The sequence below is a fragment of the Danio rerio genome, chromosome 13, assembly GCF_049306965.1.
Source record: "Danio rerio strain Tuebingen ecotype United States chromosome 13, GRCz12tu, whole genome shotgun sequence".
NCBI lineage: Eukaryota > Metazoa > Chordata > Actinopteri > Cypriniformes > Danionidae > Danio > Danio rerio.
In genome coordinates, this window is record NC_133188.1 from 46202378 (window position 1) to 46227624 (window position 25247).

General features: G+C 34.3%; 1 protein-coding gene across 25 annotated transcripts in view; it reads right to left on the bottom strand.

Moving 5' to 3' along the window:
* Nucleotides 1–25247, bottom strand: part of lrrfip2 (leucine rich repeat (in FLII) interacting protein 2) — a 52799-nt gene continuing 27552 nt past the window's right edge. For 2 of the 25 annotated variants that reach the window (XM_005169517.5, XM_073919348.1), the window contains 20 exons: nt 23891–23953; nt 23648–23734; nt 23396–23443; nt 23234–23281; nt 21371–21427; nt 19038–19103; nt 18790–18903; nt 18182–18223; nt 16255–16389; nt 15453–15524; nt 11678–11848; nt 9680–9772; nt 9278–9370; nt 7169–7270; nt 5402–5534; nt 4525–4574; nt 4327–4447; nt 3381–3460; nt 2727–2831; nt 1–1008 (listed from right to left, as the gene is read on the bottom strand). In XM_005169517.5, coding sequence (XP_005169574.1) covers nt 898–1008; nt 2727–2831; nt 3381–3460; nt 4327–4447; nt 4525–4574; nt 5402–5534; nt 7169–7270; nt 9278–9370; nt 9680–9772; nt 11678–11848; nt 15453–15524; nt 16255–16389; nt 18182–18223; nt 18790–18903; nt 19038–19103; nt 21371–21427; nt 23234–23281; nt 23396–23443; nt 23648–23734; nt 23891–23953 — 1791 coding nt within the window. In that variant the 3' untranslated portion in view covers nt 1–897. The remainder of the gene's footprint in view (nt 1009–2726; nt 2832–3380; nt 3461–4326; nt 4448–4524; nt 4575–5401; nt 5535–7168; nt 7271–9277; nt 9371–9679; nt 9773–11677; nt 11849–15452; nt 15525–16254; nt 16390–18181; nt 18224–18789; nt 18904–19037; nt 19104–21370; nt 21428–23233; nt 23282–23395; nt 23444–23647; nt 23735–23890; nt 23954–25247) is intronic. The other 23 variants (XM_073919353.1, XM_021480535.2, XM_005169523.5 and 20 more) reach the window with 17 other exon arrangements.

The following is a 25247-nucleotide window of genomic DNA, read 5'->3' on the forward strand; positions in this document are numbered from 1 at the left end:
TCAGTTTGTAAATCATGTAGTTTATTTACAGTATACTTTGCAGTTGCTTTAGTCAATCACTGTGTGCGTGAAGTGTCAGACAATTTGTTTCTAGTGTGATTTTTAAAAAAAGAAAGAAGTTGCATCAAACCTGAATACAACAGCATCGTGAAAGGCATCGAGTGGCATTTGGGACACAAATCTGAGATCTCACAATGTCACAGTAGAAACAACGGTCTCTCACTGGGAGTTTAAAATCGCTGCATTTAGTGTAAAACTGATGTAGTCCATTGTGAAAAAGCACTTCAAAAAAATAATATCAATGTGCCCTGCAAACAATCACAATTCATGAATCATCCACCCATTCATACTGCATTCATTTACACATTTATTTTCAAGAAATATCTTAAATATTTGAGGAACAAAAAAAAAACACTTAGTTGAAACCATCGCAGACATGATTGATTTTCTATAATGTTCAACTCATGGCCGTACCCTTAATTAAACACATTAATGTTTTCTTTTCGTACCGGTAGAAATATATGGTTTTCATGTATAGTGTTATAATGCATATAACCCTCATCCTCCCTGTGAAGGCACATTGCTGTGTAAGCATTTACACGGATGTCGAGGGCCCTGCGTTCAGGTTGATGTACAGTTTAAAAAGCGCTTTTATACTCATGCAAATTACAAAAGAGAAAGGGGGGGGGGCACCCAGTCCGAGTAATGAAACCTCACGGCTACCATGACGTACCAAGCTTTTTAAAAAAACCAACAACAACAAAACCATCAGAAGAACATTCTCAGGTTTAGTGGCTCCCTCCCCTGACCATGTTGCTTTAGTAGGGTGTAAAACAAGGTAAAGGGCCTGCGGTTTTGTTTTTGGTGTCCTACTGTGCGGTGTTGGGGAGTCCGTCTTCACTGCTGCGACAGAAGAGCGTTTCTGTTGGCTTTCATCTTCTCTAGGCGCTTTACAAGATGGTTGTTGGTCATTTCCATTTCTTCGATCTTGTCTAGTGCTGTGCGCAGCTACAAAACAAAAAAAAAATGTTGAGTGAGGATTTGGCATCTGGATTGTTTAGTGGTACTACTCTTGTGTCCATTAAAAATAAATAAATCTACATAGATGACGGTGTTTAGAGGTTACAGAAATTAATATAAAAACTCTTGGCGCTCAGCCAAAACACAATTCCTGAGAAAAGTATAGATTCAAAAGACAGAAGAGTCGTTAGATAGAGAACAGATGAATTAAATTTCACGTTTAAAGGGTCACGAAACACCAAAACACATTTTTTGAGCTGTTGACAGTTGTATGTGTCCCACACTGCTAAAAACACTATTAGGACACCTATATTTCACTAAAAAGTGTAAATTGGTTGTTTTTGCGTTATTTCAAGCAAATTCGTACTTCCGGTTTGAAACTAATTTTTGAAGCTGCGTCACGGCCATGACATAATAGCGTTGTATTCCAGCGTGCAGACTGGACGTCTGTGCCAGAGTGTGTCTTATTACGTCTTACAGTGTGATGCATTAATGCATGAATAAGGCTTGGTTCAAACCAATCAGCGCGCTCTATTGTGCAACTTCATTAATATTCATTACTGTCATAGAGTTTCGACGACAGAGACGCCACGTTGTGTTGGCAAAACAAGCGTGAAGTGATGCTTTTATAGTTTGCTGCAGTTAAGTTTTGTTTTCATTTTCTCTCTGTGAGAGCGCAGCTGGAGTCACGTGTGGATTAACAGTGTACGCGACGCTCGACAACAATAACTTACGTGTCTAAGGAGGATTATTGTTTACCTGAGAGCTGTTCTCATCTCCAAACGCTGAGATCCGGATTCGCTTGTAGTCTTCTCTTCATAAAGACGCGGCACTAGTTGCTGGTGATTGTCCGGTCTCTACAGACCAGTGCTCTTTGTTTATTCAGTTTGTTCGTATCGAACTAAGTTAACTATTGCACCGAGTGTAAACATGTTAGCACCACAACCAAACTTTAACCTCGTGTAGGATTTTCGCCGCATTTTGTGACTGGAATAACACACGCGACTTTCTGACGCTACCTGCTGTGTGCATCTAAGTTTCCGGGAAATGCGGAGGTTTTTTTTTCTCTCATTCGCCGTGCGGTATCAAACATTGCATGAAAAATACACGCTTAGAGCAGTTCCTCGAATCAAATATCTAGTTTGTCGCGAGGGGCATAAATGAATTCCCTAATTAAAAGAGCCAAACTGCAGTTAAAGTCCAACATTTAATTATTTGGCAAAAAATTCAACATATGTCCATGTAAACACCTTCACTTTCTCCCGTGTGTGTGTGTGTGTGTGTGTGTATATTTTGACTCTCCCCCCTAAACAGAGCTTGACACGCCCACTTTTCTGACTTTTTCCAAAGTAGAGGTGTGAAAACACCCTGCTGAAACAAGGGGGTTTCATGGCCCTTTAACAAATATAGTGATATGAGATCCAGGGGTATATCCTTGATGAACTATCGGACATGCGCTGCTCTCACCTGTGGAAGTGTGCTTAAAGCACCCGCCGACTGCCTGGAGCATGCCAGAGTGTGTGTGTGTGTGGTCATGTGATGTGCGTTTTCAGTGGTGTAGTATGGACGAAGAGCTGTTTAGAAACGCTAGCTGAAACGCCGGTGTGGATGTGGATCGTTTTCATTCTAAAACGCCATTTTAAAACTAAAACCTATTAGTGTAAACGGGGCCTGATTGTATTTTTTTTCCAGTGTTGAGTTCATACCTCCCTCTGAAGTTTTCTCTTCTCAGCTTTCAGTTCATCTTCTATCTTTTCTGCATTATCTGCTGAAGCCTTATATCTGGACACCTGTCCTTCAAGTCTGTTTACCTGCAAGACACAGAAGAAAACAGAACACATACTAATATTCAATTCTTATTTTTAACATCTAAAATAATTGATCATTATTAGTTTTATTACATGTTTTCATATAAATCAATCCTTTACATTACAAACTTTATATTACCTTCAAATATTTGTACATTTTGAAAATAAAAGGAATAAAAATGCAATCACAAACTCTATTTAGACACTACAATTAAAATATAGTTAAATACAAAACAGCTATTTTAGATTGTAGTATTTGACAATATTACTATTTTACATATTAATACATCCTTCATGTGTGTCATTGACAAATTTACATAATTATGCATATAACGTATGTATATAATATACACATATGATATAGATAGAAAAGCATACATTATTTTTTTCAAATACACATTACATTCATTCAAAAATATTTTGTGAAAATAGTCAAAATATGGATGTTCTACGTAAATAATTCAGCGTACAATTTGTTACATTTATAATATTAATGAACATGAATAAATATTATTGTAAATGATTGTGCTGTTCGTCCATAAACACACTTACATTTTGTTCCATCGTTGCCATTTCCTGTTCAGCCTTTGAGAGCTTGAATTTGTATTCACTTATCTGTCTATTGGTGTCCCCTACAGGAAACAGATGGTGTTAAAGCATGTGTGTGTGTGTGTGTGTCTATGACACATGGATGTTATTGTAGCAGGGCTGCCCAATATATTGTTTCAGCATTGATATCACAATGCGTACATCCGCAAAAGTAAACACAGAATTAGGATTATAGTAGAGTAGACAGTTCAAACACAAGATTTGTGGCGTCACTGCAGAGTTTAAACATAATGGAGTGAAATTTTATCAATTGTATATGTTTTTAAGACCTGAAAGCGTTTAAAGCATTCAGGCACAGTAAAGGTTACCATTTGAAACTTTAATAAAGGATAATATTATTCAATTATTTATAAAGACTTTACAGTTAAAGTTTTACATTTGATTATTTAATTTCTGCCCCTTTCCCTTTATTTTTGCTCTATTGTAATCATCTATGCTTGAAGTTTGTTTTAAATACATTTTATAAGTGATTCACTCCCCTACAAAACCATCCGTTCTTTATAAAAAGCATGTTACTCAAGTCATCTTGTAAAGTTGTATAATAGTCAAGTGCGAAATTATTTATACCCCTGGCAAATTTTGACTTAAATTTACTTTTATTCAGTCAGCATGTTCTTGTTTTTTTTACTGTAAATCATATTGGCATCTCCCAAAAGATAATAAGACCATATACAAGATGCATCATTGTGTAAAAAATATATTTCTCAGCTTTTATTTACCTTTGAACTAAAAGTGGCAGTCAGAATCTGCAAGGGGTATGAATTACTTTGGGTTTGACTATATATTGCAGGAAAAAAATATCACATTTTTATCACACATATTTCCACTTTTGTGCAGCCCTATATTGTAGTGTAATGCCTGTGTTTGTATGTCGTGTCAGTGGTCGTACTCTGCATCTCGATGAAATGCAGGTCAGTGCCGTTCTCCATTCGCTCCCCTTCTGTGTAAACACTGTCGATCTTTGCATGCTTTTGTCTTTCTTCCTCCAGCTGCATCTTCAGTTTTCTGATCTAAAAGTGCAGAGATGCGTTACTTCAACTCTTCTACGGCAATAATCCAGTTTCAATTGCTTCATATATGATCATACCTGAGACAAAAGTTCATCCTTTTCATCCGCAAGCTTTCGTAGTCTTACATCTAGGGATATGAAGACGAGAATCAAACATTACCATGACATTTTTATTATAACACAAATATTCTCTATATTATATATTCATTATTAGTAGCATAATGACATTAATCCCTACTTGATTTAATCATCCGTCCTTATTTGAATCAATGATTTATGAACAACTGATTAATTGTTGATGAAATTGGTTATACTGTGTTGCACTGCATCCATTGCGCACAGCATTATCAGGTCATTAAACATTGGATAAATGGATTAGCAGGTCAGCAAACTAAACTGGTAAGTTTGGTTTATGAACATGTAATACATCAATATTAAAGTTTCATCCGTGTGAGGTATGTAAATACCAATAAAGTGGGCCAATAACTAAATATAGGCTTTACACATCATGTATATTCACGTGGTAAAATTAGCTGTAGAGTGGAGTATCGAGGTCTTTTTAGGTGCCAACCTAATTGTCTCTATACTGACAAGTATTGAAAAATGTCTTGTCATTCAGTACCAGATTTCAATACCTATATGTACACATTACATGTGTTAGTGAACCAGGGGTGTACGACGACAAGTCTATAACAAAAGTAACTGAACTGAAATAAATAAACTGATGCTGGCACACTAGGGCAATTGCAAGAATATACGATGCATACAAAAAAAATGACAGTTCGAGGAAAACCACTGCTTTGGATTATAGATTAACATATTGATACCAACACCTAAAGGAATAACTTTAATTTCAATAGGACATTAAGGTTCAGGATTTATCAAATTGTTAATTTAAACCACAATCATTCATGTGAAGAAGTTGAAAATTGTCAGCATTAGTTCAGAGACTCACCCAAAGGTCCATCTCCCGCTGACTCCAGCACCTGCGCTGCCTCTTGTGTCACCACAGTGATGCCTGACGTAGGCGACTCGTGATTGACATCTCCATTTGGTGTGTCCTCGGGTATGATGACCAGCCCATGTTTCTGTGAGAGATGGGTGACATTTTTCAGTGACATTCCCCATGCGCACAATGCAGGACTGCTGCCTCATAAATACACTTATTTTAAAGAAGTCAAATGATGCTTTGTAATGCTTTCATTTACTGTGTAATGTACCTGTGCATTAAAAAGACCTACAAATGTCTTAGTCTACCATAAATAGATTTATTCAATCTAACAGAGAGCACTGATTCAGACCAGGCTAAATCCATTCATTTAAAACTATTCCACAAACCTCTAACATCAATAGTTCGAAGAACTGTGCACAAAACTTTTGTGTTTACATTTGCTTTACAATACATGGAAGGTTGTAATTATAATGTTACATTACTGAAAAAGAGGCTGGTCAGCTGGCCAATCAGAGGACTCTGGGTGTTACGACTGGAGTTTATTTATTTATTTATTATTGCGGATGCACTCTGTCTTTTTCTTTTGTCCCGCCTCCTTGTTTTTCTGTTGTCTCATATGCTCCCATGATCGCGTGATTCCCTGTTCTGATTGGCTGCTGGTCGCAAAAGCATGTATAAAAAGGAGCTTCCGGCAGGGATCCGGGAGCTCATTTCTGTGCGTTCAGTGTTTGGAGTGGAGCTCCTGGGTTTCCCTCACCCCTTCGGCCGACGACCAACAACCAACATTGTACTGATGACCATCATTCGTTAAAATATTTTTGAGAGTTTGAGCGTGTAGGGGTGACCTGCCTATTTATTTGACTACTTTTAACTTTGTTTATGTTTAGGGAGTTAGGTAAGCTTTTTTTGTATTTTTCTTTAAATAGTAATAGGTAATTTAGTGGATTTATTTTATAGATTCTTTTGTTTGTTATTTTGGCCTGTGGTCACCCTGACGAAATGCTCATTTATATTAATCACATTTTTCTATAATAAATCTATTCATATATACTCTCAACTGAGTGTGTGAGCTTGGTTGTCGACCAAAGGGAATCTTTTTCTTTAAATTTTGTTTTGTTTGGGAAATCCACCACCCCAACACATTTGTTTTTATTTTTCTTCGTTTATTATGCCCTTTTTGTTTCCCCTAGACTTGGGGCGAAATATTAGGAAGTATAATATTATACAGGTAAATACAGGTAATAATATTATAAAGGTAATATTGGGGCTCCTATTAGGAAGGAGGAGTTTTTAAGAAACCAGAATGTTTCAGGCAGACTAAAAGTATGAAGTGTTAAAATAATGTACGGTGTACAGAAACAAACGACAACAAAAAAACATGCAAGCCTATTACAATGCACACCAAAATACAAAATAACACCATTTAAAAATGCATCATATGTCCTCTTTAAGATCTGCATAGAGCAGAACTGCATGTATCTAAATAAGAGCTGGCAATCCCATAATATGCTGCAATATGCTCAGTGGAAAAATCTCACATCAAAGCTGTCAATATAAATATAATGCATGATAAAAAAAGATCAATATTCAATTTTAACACTGAATATCATAGACAAGCTTTACATCGTGCATGGTTTATGAAACGCAGATGAAACTGGTACTACACAAATAACAGGCCATTTAATAAACAAGTCAAATGCTTGGTTTATTTTTGTTACTCAGTGCTGATGTGAAGCTTTCATCCCGTGCAGGAGCACTTAAAGGACGTACCTCTCCCATTCGGCTTTTCCCCTTGAGGTCAGCCAGCTCATCCCTGAGCTCATCTCTCTCAATCCTAATGCAATCAAAGTATTCTTTCTGTCTCTCTAAGGCCTGGCCACACGCAGGGCAGGAAAAGAGAGAGGAGTAAAGAGAACAGTAGGCAAAGAAACAGCAGCAAACACACACAATGAAAAACACTGCAGTTAGTGCTGGACAATATAGCTAGCTATCTAAATAAATAGTGCACTTATGTTTTTATTTATTTAGATAGCTTTACATATAAGCACCATACATTTTTACTAAATAAATTATTCTAAAAGTTAGTTTGATCACTAATTATTTAACTGTTTAATAAAGTACAGGTCAGAGTAAGTTGTTTTATTTTTGCATACATTTATTTTATGTAATATTTCATCTTTTTAAAATTATTTGGTGACAATATTTTGCAAATTAGAGGCATTTAATGTATATGAATAATGTAAACTATATGTAAACACGCCTTATTGAAATATGACAATCCTGAACATTTGAAATTGATTGTTTAAAATCAACCATGCTGATTTAAAGAAATTATGAGCTCTTTTTTTTATTTCATGAAACCAGTCTAATGATGTGATCTTAAATAATAATAATAATAATAATAAATCATGATTAACCATCACAAATATTTCATACATTGTCCAGCCCTAGCTTTAGTCACAGATAACAGGATGAAAATAGGACCAAGTTGACAGATGAACAGGAAGTGAAGGAGTGAGAAAATTAGCTTGCTCTTTTATATCTTCAGCAGTTATTTCATAAATTTAATTTCATGCAGAAGTGAGTATATAAAAATAAAACCTTTTTGTTTGTTCTTTTTTTTTTTTAAACTGGATGTTCTACATTCATATGCACCATGCACACAGTTGAGTTTCATGAGAAACCAGCAGAGGGCAGCATGCATTTACAATTACAGAAACTACAATGCATATTACACAAATCATTTTATTAAACTGAAAACAAGTTGTGAAATTGGTTTTACTCAGAATTTAGAGTTAAGAGTTGTTTTTTTTAAAACAAGTCAAAAAATGTCAAGGTTTTTATATGCACATGCATATTTTAGTACACTAACGCTTTTAAAAAAGCATTTTTGAGTGTTTTGTTTTAATGAAAACCTATAGACAAACGGTCAACCATGCGGTTACGATGCTAGTTAAAGTGTTAACAAGGGAATAACTGTATACATAACATCACTTTTGACTATGTTTACATGGACATCAGTAATGGAATTATTTGCCTTAATCTGAATAAGACTAAATAATATGATTAAGGGGTTTCCATGAGTTGCTTTTCGAATGTTCCTTTCATGATCCTGTTTTACATGTCATAGTACATAGATCGAATAATGACATTGCGTCATCTCGCTATCCACGTTTCCTCTGCAGTTTTATGTAATTTCAGGTGTTTTATTTTTCATTTGTCATCCTTAGCTGCAGTTTGACATTTTCATTTAGGAAAATTTCATGCATGCCCCCCATGACAAACTGAGGTATTGAATGAGAGTACGAATTAAGGACTGGTGAAAGAGTGTTGTTTTAATGGAATTTAATAGCGCACACCGAATGGGAGAAAAAAATAACATCCGCATTTCTTGGTGTGTGTGTGTGTGTGTGTGTGTGTGTGTGTGTGGTTGTGTGTCTGTGGTCCTTTACTAACTCGATAGGTGCAGAGAATAGTGTCAAACAGCTGTTTGTGTATGAAACATCCTGTCGCAATATGTGTCGAAAAGTCCTACATGACGGTAATAGTTTGATTGCGGTGTCTACATGTCTGTACCGCAATCCAATAATGCAACTAAAATTTGCATACTCAACATGTCTTAATTCCATTTCTATTTAGTTTGATTATGATCTTAATCAAATTAAATTAACCAAAAATCGCTGTTTACATGGCAAAATCTTAATCAGAGTATTGCCTTAAATTGCATTAAAATCGGATAATTAGTGTCCATGTAAAAATACTCACTGTTTGTAAAGAAATCAGACTGGCTTGGCAAAATTAAATGGATGACAAAGAGATGCATAAACAGTTAAAGTGTTTCCACCCTCAATCCAAACAGCATCTCATTCTCCATCCTACCCCAATCTTTTTGTCCTTCCAGTTAACAGTTTCCTGGAGGTCAAACACCTCTCTCGTGAGGGTATCTAGCTTTTGCTGAATTTTCTGGTTCTCCTGGGGTTTGCGTTTAATAAAGCAGAAGATGAAAACAAAGAGCAGAGATTTAAAAGACACAACAAAGAAGAAATAAAGGAACATACAGGGACATGTGAAGGGAGAAAACAGGAGGATCTCACTGGGCGAAAGTGAATTTTATAAAGATTATGAACTTCATCCATGAAGAATGAAACAAACAGCACTTTCAATCACAACGATGATTCTGAATCATCTTTAACTTGATTATTCAGCAAAAGCTTTTAAATCAGAGAGTCTAATGTAAATTTTTCTGGTGGGTCGATAATATAACTTCTGTTCTGGCTTTACCTCAATGAGTTCATCTCGCTGACGAATGCCCTCTTTCAGCTCCTCTTGTTTGTGCTGTAGGACTGTACATGTGTGCTTCTGTCGCTCTAACTCCTGTCGATCACAAGAACAAAAAATATTCACATCCTAATCTGGCAAAGCTTCCAACATGTATTAAATACAGTGGGGGAAATAAGTATGGAACATTTCAACATTTTTCTCAGAAAACATATTTCCAAAAGGTGCCGCTGACGTGAAATTTTCACCAGATGTTGGTTACAGCCAAAGAAATCCATATACGCAAAGAAAACAAAACTAATTAGTTTACAAATCAAGTTATGTGTAATAAAATGAAACGACGCAGGGAAAAAGTACTGAACACATAAAGAAAGGAAGGTGTAGAAAGGCAGTGAATCTCTCAATACTTCTTCAGCAACCCTCTGCCCTTCGTCATTGTAAATGAATATCATCTGCTTCAGTCCAACATCTACATTATCAGGATGATGAAGATGAAACCAGGATGAACATTTCAGCGAGACAATGATCCAAAACAGAGCCAAGAAAACTCTCATATGCTTTCAAAGAAAGAAAATCGAGCGATAGAAAGGCCCACCCAATCAACTGACTTAAATCCAATAGAAAAAGACAAAATAAAGCTCAGATTTGAGAGAAAAAGACCCACAGAACTATTAAGATTTTTACACTCTGTGGAAGTCTGTAAAAAAAAAACTCACACTTGAGTAATTCATGTGACTTCATTCACATTTTTAAACTGCCATCATCATCAAAAAAAAAAAAAGCCTTTTATATAAAGTATTAAATACATTTCAGTAGTTCAGTACTTTCTCCTTGAGTCATTTCATTATTATATACACTCATTTTTTTTTAGAATTTTTTGTTTTGTTTTATTTTTATGTTTGTATTGTTTGGGTTTTTACCAAAATCTGGTTCAATCCTGTGTCAACAGCTCCTTTAGAAATTATACCCAGGACAAAAACATGACGTGTTCAATACTTATTTCTCCCACTGTACATCAGAACTTTCATTGCATTTTTGAACAGTTGGGTCTATGCACTGTGGTAATAACAGATCATACAATCAGGGCTTTACACTAACACCCGCCAAATGCGGGTAGATTTTAGCTTTGGCGGGTTAGACAGACACCTCCACTAGCCACTTTGGTTGGTTGAAAATTCATTTTAAATAGTAGCTTTCTTAAAAGCAGGGTTCGACAATAAGGATGACCCAATATTCGTGCAAATGGGATCTTAGAATTGAGAAGCAGCATGATTGAAAACTATAATTTTGTTTGTGTGGGCAAAAGAAAGCCGGTTGAATACTGAATGAGAGGATAATCACTCGCGCCAACAGCTGATGTGCTGTTTAAAACATGTGTGCGCTCCTGTTTCCTTGCTTGAAACAACCGTGCCTGGAAATGCAACTCAACTATCGATTCTCTTTCAGATAGACTAGACAAAAAGTTATGCTCATGCACCCACAGTCCTGCTGCTTTCAAGAGCTCCTTTTTGTAAGCAGCACCAGTTGCTTTCGATTGAACTATTATTTAAACAGGATATAGGATATTAACTTCCCATATATGTGTAGTATAGTATACAGCTATATTTTGCTTATTTAAAATATGTGGCTAAGAAATAAATATTTATTTATTTTAAAAATGGTTATAGAGATAAATTTGGTAAATCCTTTGAGCTCTGAAAAGTCATGTGAAATAAAAACTATTTGTAATGTGCTCATGCTCACTGAGCAAGCTCATACACAACATACACAAAAAATAACATGAATTAGGAGGCATGTGGATATTCCACAAACTCTAAACCAAGTAATTTTAGCATGCCAAAGTCATATTTATGCATACAAATTATATTTTGCCAACAACACATTGTGGCTAGTGATAAGAAAAGTTACTGTCAAGCCCTGATCACAATTCTATATTTATTGGATTAATCGTCTCAAAACGAATAATTTTTTCATAATACTGTACACATATAACACAGGCACCTTTGATTTGTCCTCCGTTTCCCTGCGCAGTTCGGACATTTGCTCTTCCATCTCCTCAATGACATCCTTGAGCGTGTCCACTTGATATATGAGGTTTGCTTTTTCATTGTCTAACTGGGCATTGGAAACCATGGCCTTCTTGTACTTCTCCTCCACTTCTGACAGAGATTCCTGATGAAAGCAGAGGAAATATCCTTACTGTGAAAAGCACTGGAAGAGCTTAATATGCTACAAAATCACTACAAGACTCGACAGGCAAAAACAAAAACAAAACAAAACACACACTGACCACTGCATTAAAGATTAGATAAAACTGTGTAGTGCAGGTAAAAGTAAAAGTGTAATCCATCAAAAAATACAGACATTTTTAAAGTCAACATAACATACATCGACTCGGCTAATATACGTTCCTGGTCTTAGTGTGCTTTTATAAAATAAGGCTTGTCTGTGTGATTCCTTCTAAATAGGAAATAACTTGCTCCTCCTGTACAGTTCCTTTGCTCCAATCACCTGTTCTGTACATTATCGTTCAAAGGTTGAGGTTGATAAGATTCTGAAGGAGATTTCTCGAAGCTAAATTTATTTAATGAAAACCAGGGAAAAAAAGTAAATACCATTGTAGCTTGAAATAACTTCTATTAAATACAGTATATATATATAATTTTTCTTGTGATTGTTGAGCGACCTTCACTTAATTTGGTGCTCTAGCATAGTGATTTTCAAGCTTTAACAGTGACCTGTTTTTATTTTCTCTTGAACCATATATTAAATGATTTACATAAAGTCAAGGCAAGCTTATATATTCATTACATATACTGACACTTAAGGTCTAACACATGGGAGCAAGGCTAGGATGGATAAAATAAGGAGGGTTGTGTGTTGATGCCATTTTCCCCTTTAAACTATCCCCCGGTGACCATTTTTCTCAAGTCTTATGATTGATGACATGAGGATTGATAACCTGAGCTCTAGAAACATTTCTTCTTATTATACTATATTATATTATATACTATATTATACTTAATTCATGTATTAATTTTCCTTCGGCTTAGTTCCTTTATTCATCAGTGGTTGCCACAGAGGAATGAACTGCCAACTTTCTCCAGCATATGTTTTAAGCAGCGGATGCCCTTCCAGCAGCGACCCAGTACTGGGAAACATCCATTCACGCTTATTCACACTCATACACTACAGCAATTTCAGCTTATTCAGTTCACCTATAGAGCATGTCTTTGGACTACGAGGGAAACAGGAGCACCCGGAGGAAACACACACCAACACGGGGGAACATGCTATATTATACTTAACACAGCATAATATTTATATGTAGATTATGATGCTTATTAGATAGTGTCTTGGTGAATAGAGTTCTACTTTTTTCATAACGTTATAACAGTCTTTACTTTCACTTTTTGACCAATTTAATTCACTCTTGCTTCGAAAGAATTTATTTTTTGGACATAAAACACTAACATTTGCGTTCTTATTAGGGCTGCAAGATATTGGAAAAATCTAACATTGTGATTTTTTTAATTTTGTGATATATATTGCGATGTAAATGCAATTTCGCAATATGACTAAATATCTCTATTTGGAAAGAATTTATAATGTTAGATTGATTGGGATGATTCTGCAGTGGGAGTGCATCTACATAAAATCTAATTAACAATCTATAAACTTCTTTAAGTCCCCCAACACGTTTTCGTTGTGGTCTGTGCTATTTGCAGTGCATTTCTGTATTTTCATGTATATCAATCTATAAATACAGTCAAGAAAAAGATTGAAATAAAGTGTTTTATTATTTCCCGAGTCTAACAGTATAAGAGTACAGTACACTGTATGTTAAAAAATAAGAATAATTCAATAAAATAAATAGCAGTTAAGGTGACAAATGGTAGTTTCTTATACCTGAATGTTTTTTTTAAATAATTATACACTCACAGGCATCAAAACACATGCCAATGATACATTTCAACACAAAATAAACATTGCATTTCTTGCGATGTGACTATTGTGAATGATCACATTGCGATATCGATGCTGAAAAGAATGATTGTGCAGCCCTAGTTCATAACTCTTCTACGCTCTTTAACTTTTCCTTTCTTTAACTATTTTTTCTTGATTCAACTCTTTCTTTATTAAACTTTATTTATTCAACTTAATCTTTATTTATTCAACTCCTGTATTTCTTTATTCAACTCTCTTTATTTCTCGTTATTCAACTCTTTCATGATTTAACTTTCTTTCTTTTTTCAACTTTCTTTCGCTGTTCAACTCTCTTTCTTCAACTCTTCCTTTCTTTTTCCAACTACTTTCTTTATTCAACTCTCTTTACTTCCCGTTATTCAACTCTTTCTTTATTTCCCGTTATTCAACTCTCTCTTTATTCAACTCTTCCTTTTTTATTCAACTAATTCTTTATTAAAATCATTATTTCTTTATTCCACTATCTTTCTTTCTTTATTCAACTTTTCCTTTCTTCAACTAATTTATTTCTTTATTCAACTATCTTTCATTAACCCTTTCTTTGTTTAGTAAACTCTTTATTTATTCAACTAATTCTTTCTTTTTTCAACTTTTCAACTATTTCTCTTTATTTAACTCTTTCTTTCCTCAATCAAATCTTTCTTCAACTATTTCTTTCTTTATTCAACTATTTATTTCAACTCCTTTCTTTATTCAACTCTTTCTTCATTTAAATCTTTCTTTTTTAAACTATTGCTTTCTTTATTAAACTTTCTTTATTCGACTCATTCTTTTTTTATTCAACTCTTTCTTTCTTTATTCAACTTTCTTTTGTTAATGAACTCTTTCTTTCCTTTGACTATTTCTTTCTTTATTCAACTCTTTCGTTATTCAACTTTCTTTCCTTGAACTCATTCTCTTTATTCAACTATTTCTTTCTTTATTCAAATTTTTCTTTATTCAACTTTCTTTTGTTGTTTAACTCTTTCTTTCCTTAGACTATTTCTTTCTTTATTCAACTCTCTTTCGTTATCCAACTTTCTTTCTTCAACTTTTGTTCTTTATTCAAGTATTTATTCAACTCTTTCTTTCTTCATTCAACTATTTCTTTCTTTCTTAAACTTATTCTTTCTTTATTCTTCTTTTTCTTCCGTTATTTAACTCTTTTTCTCCTTAGACTATTTCTATACTTTTTCAACTCTTTCTTTCTTCATTCAACTGCTTTAATTTTTTCTTCAACTCTTTCTTTCTTTATTCAACTTTTTTTCTTTATTTAACTCTTACTTTCTTTCTTTATTCAACTTTCTTTATTCAACTGATTCTTCCTTTATCAAACTCATTCTTTTGTTATTCAACTTTCTTTATTCAACTCTTTCTTTCTTTCTTTCTTTCTTTTTCTTCCATCCTTTCTTCCATCCTTTCTTTCTTTCTTTCTTTCTTTCTTTCTTTAAGATGTCTTGTTATGTCTGTATTATTATCAAAGTGATCTCCAGCATCCCAATATAAACTGCACAAACACAAAAATTCTTTACACAGTTGCATCTGAAACGTTCTGGTCAAAATCGTGTGTCTGCATTCTCCATCTTCTTTAGGAGAGGTTGGGTGCGAGACAAAATATGTCCATGTGACTTTGGCTCTTTGGAGAAATGATCTCTTTAGGCAACACAACAGAGGGCTAAACGTGACTGTAAAGAGCTAATGTAGTAAGTGAAAGACTCATGCAAGACTCATGCAAGACTAAAGAGTGCTAAGAGCCTCGTGTGTTAGTGGAGGAAGAGGGAAGGCATGCATTGAGCTCAGGACCCTCTACCTTTAGCTCTTTAAGACCCTGCATGTATCGGCCCTCTACATCCTGAATCTGGTCCTTTAGATCATAGATGTCCTGTTGAGATGGAGGAATGAATCATGGGAAAAGTTTGGCATTCGCTAAAGGTCAGAGCGGTGACCTCTTATCATACATTTTTGAACAAACATAAAGAGGGAGAGAGAGCTGTCCGAAGGCATTCAAACACAAAGAGGAAAGAATTTAAATAAAGACAAATAAAAAAATAAATAAAAACAAACACAAATAATACTGTGAAATGAACACAAATGGATACTCTGAGATCGTATGCATTTAATAGGAAAGTTTGAAGCTCGATGTTCAGCCAAAATATATTCAAAAGGCAGGTAGATTCATCTTGTTTTAAGAACTGCATAAACAATCCATATTACAGAGAGTTTATGTTTAATCTGTAAAGCAGCAACATTAGAAAAAAGCTTTTCTTAGAGTTTGTCTTGTTTCTTGCACAAATATCTAAAGCATAAATCCTAAAATCAAAAAGAATTTTCTAGACAAGTAAAAAAAAAAAATTTTTTGTTTTCAGAAATAAGCCAAAATTATGTGAGTTTTTCCTTAAGCAAGTTAAATAATAAGCCAGTGGGGTAAGTAAAATAACAAAAAACAAGACTATTTTAACTTAATTAGACTTATAATATAGACTTATAATATAGACTTATAATATAGACTTATTGATTTAAGAAAGCTCATATATTTGCACTAGAAACAAGACAAAAACTCAAAGTAAGAAAAGCATTTTTGCAGTGAAAGTCAATAAATGTGGTGTAATTACCCTTAATTCGCTAATAGAGGCCTCTGAATCCATAATGACACTTCCAGCATCTCCACTGCCTCTTCTGGAAGAGCTGCCTCCTAATGACGCCAGAGCAGCAGCAGAGAGAGCCGGTGTAGCACATCGGGAGGACGGCTGGAGGATACAGCATGAAACAATGAATAAAAGCAGTTTAACGACCTGAAAACATAATAAATGTTAAGATGTATATACAGTCAAAATTATTTATCTTTTTTAAAATATTTTCCAAATGATGTTTAACAGAGCAAGGACATTTTCACACTATTTCCTATAACATTTTTTTTCTTGAGAGAGACTTATTTGTTTTATTTTGGCTAGAATAAAAGCTGTTTAAGATTTTTAAAATCATTTTAAGTTCAATATTATTAGCCCCTTTAAGCAATATTGTTTTAGATTGTCTACAAAACAAACCATCGTTATACAATGACTTGTTTAATTACCCTAACCTGCCTAGTTAACCTAATTAAGCCTTTAAATGTCACTTTAAGCTGAATACTAGGTTCTTGAAAAATGTTTATTAAAATATTATGTACTGTCATCATGGCAAAGATAAATAATTTATTATATATAATATTATATATTTTCAAAAAGTTAGTAGAAACTAGTTATTTAAACTATTATATTTAGAGAAGTAATAATTGTAAAGATGTATTGAAAAAATCTTTTTTTTTCCGTTAAACAATAACAAATTGAGGGAAAAAATATACATAATTCAGGGGGGCCAACAATTCTGACTTCAACTGTAAGTGTGATTCATGAGTCCAGAAAATTTTAGTACAGCTGTTTTTTGATATTCAAAGGTTCATGAACCCCCCTCTTTTAATGCAAGGCTACAACAGAATTTGTAATAGAAAAAAGCAAAGTGGAGGGGGCAAAGCAGGAGAGCGAGCAACTGTTATCTGCTAGTGATGCATATGGACTCAGACCAAAATTCAGTGGTAAAATATGAGGAAATGCAAGATTTTTAAATTTAAAAAGTTATTCATTTTTAAATTTGACACACATATACATATTGTGAAGGGACAAAAATATCATCAGGCACTGGAGTGTTTGAAAATTGTGTCTGTCATTGTTTGAATGCTGTCAATCCACTAATTAATCAGCTGTTTGTGCGTTTTAAACATTTAAGTGTCCATCTAAGCTCAATTGTAAAGAGATGATCATTAGAGCCAATCACAGTCACATCTGATGAGCATGTGAACACAATGGTCAATCGGCAAACTGTATACAAATGCAAAAAACAGCGGGTTTAAGGTCTGTTTTCTTTAAAAATATGCGATCTCCACTGGCTGAGTGATATCCAATATAAAGTGGGTCTCAGATTGTACAAGCGCTGCATTAAATTACATTTTCCCCCACCATATCTTTAAAATATGAACAATTCTTTTACCCTAGTATATTCAATGGAGCTTCTGCGCTAGCCTGCGGATTCAGACAAACGAGTGCGAGTAAACGGCTTTTTGTCTCATTTTACACTTGAGCAGCTAAATGAATGCCAAAGTTTATTTAACTGAATGTATTTTAATTACAGTACAACATTGATGCTGTAAAAGGAACCATATAAAATGGAAAATAATTCACAATAACAGGTCACCGCAAGTTTATCAGTATAGGAACAACACTAGCTCGGCATTTACCATATCGATGTTTCACATATAACTCTGTATTATATTAAAATCTCAGAGTGTGTTATGATGATTTTAAGGAATTAATTGCATATTAAAACTAAACTAAAATATAGATAATACATTACTCGAGGTGGTGCTTAAGACTGACTAAAATCAAATGACAAACTACATTTCACCACTTGAGATCAGCTAAACTTAATTTAGGGGTTAATTATGGCTCAATTAGGAGTCAGAATATAATCTGCAAGAGGAAATTGAAAACAATCTCTTCCTCTTACCCGGCTGTAGTCTGTAAACTGCTTGTCACTCTTCTCATCGAGCTGCAAAAGAAGAAAACATCATTAGACTCGTGGGTTACTAAAAGTGATGGGTGGTCAACCCAATCTGAATGGTCATTAACTGGTTTTTGTCTTCATCCTAAACTTGGAAAAAGGAAAAAGGTTAGTGGGATTTGATTTGCTATAGTTTCAGCAACTGGTTTAAGCACACATTAAGCCACATGATCCATACAATTTGACCAAAAACAATCAGAGTCAATATACTGACAAAGATTATACTGTACCAAACCACTGATGAGTTACACGCACACACACAAAACGCACACAATAGAGCTAATGGTTAGATGTTTGCATACACATTTTGGAGGTTAAAACTGTCCACAGCTGATTCACTTGTGGCTGAAATAAAACAAATATGTGAAATGTAAACAGATTCAAACATTAATAAGGAAGCATATTTGTCACCAGTAATGTTAACCTTTTCAGGAACTTTCTCATAGGATCAAGCCATGCAGTAGTATTGAACATTTATAGCCAAACTAAAACCATCTAGTACACTTGAGTGCATGTTTGACACCGGTTAATACTTCATGCATGTCTTGACTTACACTGTCCAGGTCTGGTATGCTCAGATCATCAAGATCAGAGACAACACTGCCTCTGCGATTAGAGCGGCTGAAATAATCAGCAGTCGTTTCTGAGATATCAGAGAAATCAGACATCTACATAGTACACACAGACAGGGAAAGGAAAAAAAGTGTTGTTTTTAATGATATATTATTGTTTTAATGAAAACTGAATACATGGTTGTGTTGTCTAAACTCTAAACATGCGGACAATTTCTATTCTGGCTCACCACACTATCCCTTCTCCCACGTCGACTCTGGGACACAGTACTGGCTGAATCATCATCAGAAGATGACTACAAGGTTTAAGAGAGAGAAAAAGATTCGCATTGCACAGGAAGAAAACCAAAATCCATCTGTCAAAACTCATAAGCCAGCCTGATCTCATGAGGAAATGTAACCCAGTTCAGTTCAGTTGTACAAAAATGTACGATTTTTAAAAGGAGGCGTGGCACCAACCCCCAAACTCAACCATCATTGGGGGATGAGCAAATCATACTAAATTGTATGAATGAGATTGTACAATTTTATAAAAATTAGAAACTAAATAAAAAAAGTTACGAGATGGTGTTGGTTAAGCAGAAGGATTTCAAGTAAAAGACATTCTTTTAATTGCACTTGTATTAGTGACAAGTCATCAAACAAGGTGTGCTTAAGATGTTTAGACAAATGCACCACAAGAAATACAAAGACATCGACTGCATTCCTGCTCCACCTTCAGCAAACAAACCATCAAAACAGTTTTTATTCTGTCAGATTATGCCATGAATTCAGTAAAAGAAAACGTTTAAAACAATTCTGCACTACATCAAACATGCTGTCTTTATCCTTTGACCCAGATGATCTTTGATCAATCACAGGCCCAAAACAAATCACACACACACAAAAAATCATAAATTATCAAATGCAACCACAAACAACAGCTTTCTAGATACTTACAAGCACATTTAGTCATTTAACAGACACTCTCATCCAAAGCAATTTACAATGAGGAAGCCATCAAGTGATTCATCATAAGAAGACAGTACTGACATCAATTGCAACTAATACAAAGCTTTTAATTTTAGAAAAATACAACCAAAAGTAGGACAGGAACAAAAGGAGTTTAAAAAAATAAGATGTTTTTTTTTTGTAAGTATTTAAACATAAAGAAGCCTTTTATTTCACTGTCTATCGCAAACTTTTTAATTCGGCCTCACAGGATAGAGGCTTATAATCATTTTTCAAAACATTTACAAAATGCAGTATTTATTATCATGAGGTGGTTGGCAGTGTTTGAATTACAGCGGGGTTTGGGGGGATCGACCCCCCAAATTAATTCTTGATCCCCCCTGAAGGACATCAAAACAACATGTATGCATCTTAAATAATAATAGTAATTACAATAATAAATAATATAAACCCATTTGACCATGCCTATAACAGTTCATACCATTATAAATGCATAATCACACCAGTCAATCTATGCGAGAAAAAAGTAATTCAACAATCTGAAACAGCAAGTCTAGAGCACTGATGGGCATGATTGTAATTACATTACATGAATGGACATGATTGCACGTAAGATATGCAATGTTGAGTCTGAATTATAGTTGACCAGGAGCCACAGAACACGTGATTTGTAGAGTGACAGCTAAGTTTAACCATAACAGAATGAGGATTTATCATTTGCATGTGTTTTTAAGGACTTTGACTGAGCATTACAAAGAAGTTTAGAACACCTGGGCACAATTATGATGTTTGGAGGTTTAACAAAGATTTATAGAATTTAATTTAATTAAATTTATGAAATTTATATGATTTTATATGAAATGTTTTTCTTAAGATTTTTGTATTCTTTCTAGTCCAAGTAATATCAACATTTCAGAATTTGCAAAGAATTTTACTTGTTTTAAAGGAAAACTAGGTGAAAAGAAAATATTTTTTACTTGATCTACAAAATGTTTGATATTTGGACTAGAAACAAAACAAAGCATTTTTTATTTGTGCATACTCAATTTGTGTACTTGAATACCATCAGACTTCCAAGATAACTGTCAAATAGTGCTATTCAAACCATCATGTGAAACTGTATTCATATTGCAATATTTAATCGCAGAAAAATAAAATATTGCATTATCACATATTTCCACTATCATACAGCCCTAGTACTAATTTTGTTTACTATATTTTTATAATATTTATGCATAAAATACAAATAAATAAATAAAAATCTCACCAACTACAAAACTTTTAGCAGCGGCGTAGATCTCAATTCCTGCTTCACTGTAGGTTTTTTGAAGTGTTTATTTTCACAACCATTAAGTTCAATCCCTTAAAAATGCAATGACACACCTCTCCTCAACATGCCACGCAATTTGAGATGTCATTCACGATCGAAGTACAAACAATGAAGGATGAGTTACACACTGAACTTCAACACCTGCAGTTAGACTAAAGGGAGCATGTTTTCCAAAAGTCAAATTGCCTGAATGAATGCATAATTTAGAAAAACACAGAATCAGCTCTGGCATGCGCAGCTGCCGTGTAACATGCTGCAGCTCTGGACACATGCGACACTCACCACGGGGCTACTGCGGGTAGAACTGGCACCAGAAGAATACCAGCTGCATTCAGAGGGCTGCGGGGAACAACACTAACCACTGAGCTAACACTGCTCCACGCATAGGATATCATTAAAATTACTAGGGATGCACGATAACATCAGTGTTTGATAACTCAGCCGATAACTGTTTGAAATTTAAATATCAGAATCTGCCAGATACGAGAAATTATGTTGATATGCTGTTCCAATAATATGATGATTGGAGAATTTTTGAGTTTACTGCCATATCAGCTTCTCTGGCTATATCATGGCATATAAAAATGTACAAACATTTTATAAATATCACAGTTCTATTCTAATTACAACATTAAAAAAGACAATAAAAATAAAGGTTTACCTTTGATAAAACTCCTACCATTTTTGATTTCAATTAAAAATATTTCCTTTAAAGTCTCTCCATCGTCTGATGACATTTAATATAAAGCATTCCACAAGCATACATTTAACAGTTTGCTTATTATTGCAATACTGACATTTTAGAGAAACTTCTACTTTGAGTAAATGTCCACGAGAGTAAGTCTTGTGTGTCCAATATGGCATCTTGTGCAAACAACCTCATCATGTCTTGAGTTTTGTAACTACTAAAGGATTTCGAAAGTTAATTTTATGAAAATGATGAGTTGATTGCGACCATGCAGTTACTGACTTGCCTATCAGAGTGCTAGCAGCAGCAAGATGAGGTCAGTAATTTGCTCATTCCTGAGCTGATTTTTTACCTGAATGGTGGTTTACTGTTTTGTATTGTGACTTACAATATCTGTCAGAAAGTTAACTATTAACAAACAGTAGTCTAGTGCATGCAGCAGACTCTGTAGCCCTAACAGCATCTCGCAAGTCCTAATGACCACTTAAAATGTCAAATATTGCACTTTCAAATCTTTTTTTACAATATATGTCTCAGAAATGTTATTTATTCAGGGGCTCCTAAATAAAATGTTAATAAATAAATAACAAATAAATAAACACTAATAAGAATTCAAATCAAATACAAACTTTTTAGTTATAGTTCTATTTAGGAATTAAGAATTCCATGTGTCATAAATGCACAAATTAAATTCGATTTGATTTAATGATCAGAAGCAACAGTTTATCTGATATAATAATCATACACTAGACCAGAGACGCCCAAACTAGGGACCACGGGCCAAAGTTGGCCCATGGTAACCTTTAATTTTTGACACCGTCCCGTCTGAGAAAAGAGGGAGAATGATTTAGAGAATGTAATTTCAAATTTATTGTAAACTTTTTATAGTTTGTTTTATCGTTATGCTACAAAAAAAGCTAACTGAAATTAAATGTTTCAGTTTAAATGCTGTAATTTAGTTTAAAATGTACATACTGTCACCCAACAGATAGAGATCTGTTAAACTAGTGTATTCAGCATTAAACTATACTGTGTTATAAATGTAATTATGTGTTAAATGAAATAACTTAGAATTAAAAGGTTTTACAGCATTAGTTAATACAATTTAAAGTGATGTTTACTATGAAAAAATGTTTTTAATTTTTACAAATAATATTAATATGAAATAAATTAGGAAATTACCCATGGCAACTTTAATGTAAAATAGTTTGGTATATTTATATTTGCCCACAGCTTTTAATAATATTTGGCTTTTTGCCCCTCATTTGAAAAAGTTTGCACACCCCTGCTCTAGACACTTGTAATATTTGCTCAAAAATAAAACAAACAAATAAAACAATTTTTTTTTTTATTTAAAAGGAGTTTAATAAAATAAAATAATGGCGAATCGGATATAGGCAACAAATTCAAAATCGTGCATCCCTGATTATTTTAGCATATACTGATGCGTTACTTACAGCTTTGGAACTATATGAGCCATACAGACCATCGTCACATATGGAAGCCTGCGAATACAGATCTTGCCATTTTTAAATGAACAGATGACAAAGGGGCTTAAACAACAGTTCTTTACATGTGATCAGTGTGGTTTAATCACATGTGATGAAAATCAGACTAACCACACTATAGCTTCGCGTCAGACCTGCAGAACTGCTGCTGGATGGAGCCTGAGAAGGTCAAACAATAAGCAATTTCTGTCAGATAACGCCACTAAACCACTGAATCAAACTGATGACCAATTTTAAAACCGAGGAAAGAGCCTACACTGGAATCAAAACCTTGCCAAGACAAATCAACTTCTCACATTTCAAATCGTAATTAGCAAGTTCAAATTAGCTAGTATTAATAATTCAGAAAGGAAGCTGACAAACCCGTGGTGTATAAGTAGAGGCGGTAGAAGGAGGAGGTTTGGAGTTCTTTAAGCTTGTGTAGTTTCTTTGGTCGTGATACAGTCCAGTCTAAGGAAATGGTGCAAAGCAATGGAAATGAGCACAGATATTTGACAGAAATGTCAAAAATCTAAAATACTATGTTCTAAATCAGGATAAATGTGATCAAGTCGATGTATCAAGAAGGAAGCAGCACTTGAGTGCACAATATTGATCAGCACTGACCAGAAGGTCCTTTTTGGAGCTACTGCCAACAGATTTTTTGTGAAGATCATTATAAACAGAGCTCTGAAAGAGAAGAACATACATTTGTAAAGCTTCCTCTAACTTTGTAAACTAAAGAAATCTAGTAGGGTTGCAATTTAACTTTAATATAAATTGTGTTATATTTTTTATTATGTTGAATTTTTTTTTTGTGCTTTTTTTTTTAAACCACAGCAAGACCTTAAAACTTCCCTTCAAACTTCTATTGACAACAGCCATTTACATGCTATTTTCTTTACAAGCCTGGGAAGATGTTGGAACATGTTGTATTCTCAAATGCATGTTATAAGCCAACTAAAATCAAATCACAACTTTGCTAACTTTTTTGCACACAATTTCTGAAGAAAGAAAAAAAGAATTTGAAAGTGTTGGAGCTGACAACCTAACAGATAAAAATAGCACATTTATAAAAAAAAATCTAAATCCAATTAGGACCACTTTTTGGTAAATAAACCTACAGTTGTTCGCTCATATTATACATCCACTAAAAGGCAGAACATTTTTATTTCCAAATAGTACACTACCTGACAAAAGTCTTGTCGATGATCCTAGTAGTAGGAGCAACAATAATAACTTGACTTCTAGCTGATCATTTGGAAAGTGGCAGGAGGTAGATTTTTCTGATGAATCATCTGTTGAGCTGCATCCCAATCATCACAAATACTGCAGAAGAACTACTGGAACTCGCATGGACCCAAGTTTTTTACAGAAATCAGTCAAATATGATGAATAAAAATAATGGTTTGGGGTTATATTCAGTATTTAATGTGTGAGAGATCTGCAGAGTGGATGGCAACATCAACAGCCTGAGGAGAGGGCAAATTCTTCAGCAGGATAGTGCTCCATCTCATACTTCTGCTTCCACATCAAATATCCTGAATGCAAAGAAGGTCAAGGTGCTCCAGGATTGGCCAGCTCTGTCACCAGATATGAACATTATTGAGCATGTCTGGCGTAAGATGAAGGAGGAGGCATTGAAGATAAATCCAAAGAGTCTTGATGAACTCTGGGAGTCCTGCAATGCTTTCTTTGCCATTTCAGATGACTTTAGTAATAAGTTATTTGAGTCACTGCAGAGATGTATGGATGCAGTCCTTCAAGCTCATGGGAATACACAATATTCATTCTTTTCCCACTGCACCATGACTTTAAAATCTATACTGCACATTATTTATGTTAAGTGACAATACTTTTGTCTAAGCAAAGTCAGACCTTAATGTCCTAATTAAATAATTAAGAATCAAGGCATGATCATATTTTATTTTGGTAAAATAAGCGTAATCTAGAGGCCTTTGCCTTTCATATAAACCACTTCTGA